Raw genomic sequence first — 4584 nt, forward strand, 5'->3', positions numbered from 1 at the left:
GACATAAAAAATAATAATAAATCAAGATACTTTTACTCTTCAACATAAGTGGAACAAAAAATGAAAAAAAATATTATTGAATATTTAGATTTCACTGCTTTTATACTAAAAGTGACTTAGAAATGAATTATCTTAAAAATAAAACATAATGTTAAAAGAATGTAATGAATAAATGAGAGAAATTGTCACATTTAGCTCATCATGAAAAACAGCAGAATGTTCCAAACAGTTCTTTAAAAGATCCTTGCCTTTTTTATGTTCTTTAATTGTTTTTTGAAATTTCCTGATAATCATACAATTATTATTATTTTTTTAAACCTTTTTGTGTCAGTGTAAAGCCATTTTATTCAGTGTACTTGTCACAAACAAATTCAATAAAGCAATTGTAAAAAAAAAATAAAAACAACTTAACATTTGATGCAGTTCTATAAGCTACTTTGATTATAAAGTCTAAGTTAAAAGAGAAGAAAACTAAAGAAGAGAGCTAAAGAGGATTAGTGGATCTAGAGTGGGAGAAAAATCAATAGAAATTGAAACATTTCTTTGCACATCATAAGAAAATGAAAGAAAATGCAAAACTGTAAAACTTTTACATCCATCAGTTAAAAAAAAATCTATCCTTAGTCCTTCTTTTCTCAGTCAAGACAAGCAAAACTAGTTTCTAAACTGGTAAAAACAACTTTATGTCATTTCGATCGCTCCCTCCTGAAGAGGCGTTTCAGACTGGGGGGCATTAGTTTTCGCTTTGTCCTTCTTTTTCCCCTTTTTTTTCCTGGAGAAACAAAAAACATAGCAAAAGAGAAGCATTATTAAAAGTCACGCTTGAATTTAAGTTGCCTAAAAAAGCAAAAGACCTTACTTTGATTTAACTACCAGGAATGTCACTGTTCCAATGACGGCAATGACGATTAGAGCGAGGAGGACTCCACAGATGATCGCTGTTGAACAGAATACCACATGAGGGTTTAATGTACACAAAGGACACTTTTTAAAAATACTTGGTTGGAAACTGACAAATGTAAAATGTTAAAGCAGGGATGACAAGTTGTGTAAAGGAAACATTGAAAAGTGTTTTGCAAATGATCAATTGAATAGCTTACTAACCAATAGGGGTGTCTGGCTCATCTTCCTCCATTTCATCTCCATCATCTGTGAACAAAAATCATAGTGTCAGTACATATCCCCCCCATCAATACTTTTAATTCTGTTATAGTATAAATTGGCCTCGTTTTGATTAAACATCTGGAAACGTGAACTCACCATGGATACCAGCACAGGTGGCATTGCAGCTTTTCTGGTCAAAGAATCTGTTCCCGTTTCCAAGACATCCGGTCCAAATGAATTTTTTACACTTGTCGTGGACTGAGTCATAGTAGTATCTCAAAAACGTGCCGGTGCATCCCCCGCTTTCCTTTTTTAAATGGCAGGATTTAGATGCTGTGAAATGAGAGAGGATTCACATTTATTAGCATGATCTCATTGTCATAACTGTGCTGATTGTTGACACTTTACAGTTCCACTGTTTGACCACTAGGTGGCACACTGCTTTCAGCTAATAGCAGCGAGGTGGCTCTCAAAAGGCAACTAAAAGTTAATGAAAAGCAAAAATTAATTATAGGTTTCTGACCAAAAATTAAACATAGCTCACCAGTGACTAATAATAATAAAAATGCATGTGTTTAGTTTTTGCAATTAAGTGTTTCAAGAAGGTTTTTATCTATTCTCAGTCTAACAGACCATAAATCTTATCAGCAAATCAGGCTCCAGAGTCCACCAACAGCCTGAAAGAAGGCCTTGTGTTCGGTCTTGGCTAATCTAGTTAATTCACTCTGCTCCACATGTACTTTTTAAAAAAAAATGAAAAACAAGTGTAACATTTACCTTCCCGGGGATAGAAACTTTCTGCATTGGGTGAACAGTTTCTCAGGCAATCTCTTTCACTTGAAAAGCGGTTGGCATTTCCTCCTTCGCCTTGGTAAAAGAAAGGGTTGCACTTGTCGATTTGGGGATCATAATAGACAGAGAAGGCAAAAGTGGTGCCACGTCCCATATCAGGAGGTTCTTTGCAGAATTCTAATGAGAAATGAAAAAGAAATAAGGTTATTAACATTGGAAAATTGGGAATTATACCTTTTACTTTTGAATAAAAAAATGCTGCAAAATTTGAGATTATCATCACAGAATACAGAATATTAAACAGAATATTTAAAAAAAATGTGAAAAAAACATGATCCGATGTATGACTAATGTTTGACCAACCGCCACCCTTTTTTATGAGGGCAATAAAAGTACCACATAGTTTTCAGTTGTCCGACCTTGATAGATTTCACAGAAATGAAGCACTCTTTTTTTAAACAAACCTCTCACACTCTGACTCTTCCCACAATTACAAATTTTATCCTGATATGAATGCAAATTTCATTTCATTTCATCATTTCATTTAAAGAAAAGCAGCTTTTCCCCCTCTAAATTAGAACAATTTCAAGCAGAAGTTCTTTAAAAGTGTAACAAACACTATTTAAGGGTCATAATATGTACCTAAAGTCAAAGATTTTTTTTTTAATTAAAAAACTGAAATTACTTGAGAAATGAACGTAGCACTGATTCACACAAATGTGTTCATCCCCAATAAAAGACACATGATTCTGAGTTATCACAACTTTCATAAAATTAACTGAAAACAACAAATGAAAAACCACAAACTCCTTAAAGACTTTCAATAAGTTGAGAGTTTGCGCTCAATTTCAAAAAAAGAAACTTCCTCAATTTAATCTGAGCTTTGATTGAATCTGATTTAACACCAAGAACATTTAAAACATTTTTTTGCATACCTGGAATGTTAGAGAGGCTGATTTGAAATACTGACAAAAAAATTCCTAAAAGCAGAAGGTTCTTCATCTTGCTGCTCGTCATCCGGCTTCACATCCCCGAGTGAATGGACGCCGTTATCTTGAGCAGGAGTGGGTACTTCCTGCTGACCTTTAGACTGACGCTCCTCTAAACCGTGATAGCCTCACACTTCAGCAGAAAACATTTTCTTTCTTTGTTCAGACATCCAGATGTGTCACATTTTTGGATCTTTTTTGAGCTGTGCATGCCAAAAATCATTTTTAGCTCAAGAATATTTTTGTGCAAAAAATCCAGTAGCTGCACAGCAAGTTCACCTCCACCTGCTACCACTCAGAACAGCAGTTTATGCTAACACTGAAATACAGCACTACAAGTGTGGCATTGTGCATCACAACAAAGGTCTTTATGCATGTTGGTCTTGTCTATAGGAGCACTGTTACACAAGTTTTGTTGTTTATTCAAAATCAACAACTTATGAGGACATTTTATATTCTAAGAGAGGAAATTTTCCCTTTAAAGTCTTAAAATAAAATGAATATTTTAAATATAAGCTAGAATAGGACAAGATAGGTGGTAAAAAGATTACTGAAGTTCATAGACTCACAGCATGCAATTACTCTGAAAAATATCTCAAAAATAGACACAACCCAATGCAACACTTTAAGCTCAACATATAAATAACAGTTTCAATTCATTTTTTCATCAGTTAAAGTTAAAGACAGCTCATTAAAACACAATTTAAAATATCAATAAAAATGATTTACGCAAAAAATACAATAATAAATCAATCAATTGAAATGTCTAATTCAATTAAGAATAAAACATCAGATTTAGTCACACAACAGGATATATTAGGGGCATCTTTCCCTTTCACACAATTTAATACAAGCTCGATTTGATACATAAAGGATTCAACTAACTTTTTGAGGATTCAATACAGCCTGATCTAGATAATTCTTATTCATGTGGCATTTAAAGCTATAGATAAGGATGCATGGTATTTAACAGACACATTTATTCAGAAATCTATTCTTTTTGTTTTCATTGCATGCACATAAAAAGACTAAGACGGTATATAGAAAAAAAAACAGAAAGAGAAACTGCAGAAATTGGTTATTTACTTCTTGATTGATTTTATACCTTTTAACCAACATAATCTTATTCATATCTGTGGTTTTCAAACGATACTGCAGTTCCTCAATCAATTTTCGAAACATATCTATTTTTTACATTCCTTACCAAAACTTCTGTTACTCCCACTTATCTTTTACATCCCTGGGATATATTTAAAAAATATTTAAAAAATACTGTATGTCAGTGTATTTATCATGGAACCCTTCACATGTTGCGTTGCAGTAATGTTCCTTTTTTCTATTGCTTTTACGGTGTTTGTAGACCAAAAAAAAGTTAATTTTTGTCATGTCAAACACACATTTTTTTTCAAAGCCACTGTTAGATTTAACAGCAACTTTTTTGTAAAGATGACCATTTGCTTTCTGTGAAAACAACAACAATACCATGAGTCATTAAAAGGTAAAACTCTTTTTATTTCATAAAAATGACACATTCTTATTTTAAACAGCTAACAAGTCATTTTATACTTATGGTTTGATCACTTTGTGGTGCATTGATTTTATTAAATGTATGAATAATTAAAGGTAGGCAATAAACAAAATGTGCCTAAACCATCATTTTATCAAGTTTATCTTACTTATTAGGTATAATCTGCTTAAT

At 32.5% G+C, this 4584-nt stretch overlaps 1 protein-coding gene across 1 annotated transcript; it reads right to left on the reverse strand.

Annotated features, from left to right (window-relative positions):
- Positions 1 to 309: 309 nt before the first annotated feature.
- LOC112140945 (kunitz-type U19-barytoxin-Tl1a) lies at positions 310 to 2970 on the reverse strand. The gene is made up of 6 exons (XM_024263974.2): positions 2832 to 2970; positions 1882 to 2073; positions 1261 to 1437; positions 1105 to 1149; positions 860 to 938; positions 310 to 772 (listed from the first exon to the last, which is right to left on the reverse strand). Exons 1-6 carry the CDS (start codon positions 2911 to 2913, stop codon positions 682 to 684), a joined length of 666 nt encoding a protein of 221 aa, XP_024119742.1. The 5' UTR covers positions 2914 to 2970; the 3' UTR covers positions 310 to 681.
- Between the last annotated feature and the right edge of the window lie 1614 nt (positions 2971 to 4584).

Source organism: Oryzias melastigma, unplaced genomic scaffold (assembly GCF_002922805.2).
Source record: "Oryzias melastigma strain HK-1 unplaced genomic scaffold, ASM292280v2 sc02122, whole genome shotgun sequence".
Classification (NCBI taxonomy): Eukaryota; Metazoa; Chordata; class Actinopteri; order Beloniformes; family Adrianichthyidae; genus Oryzias; species Oryzias melastigma.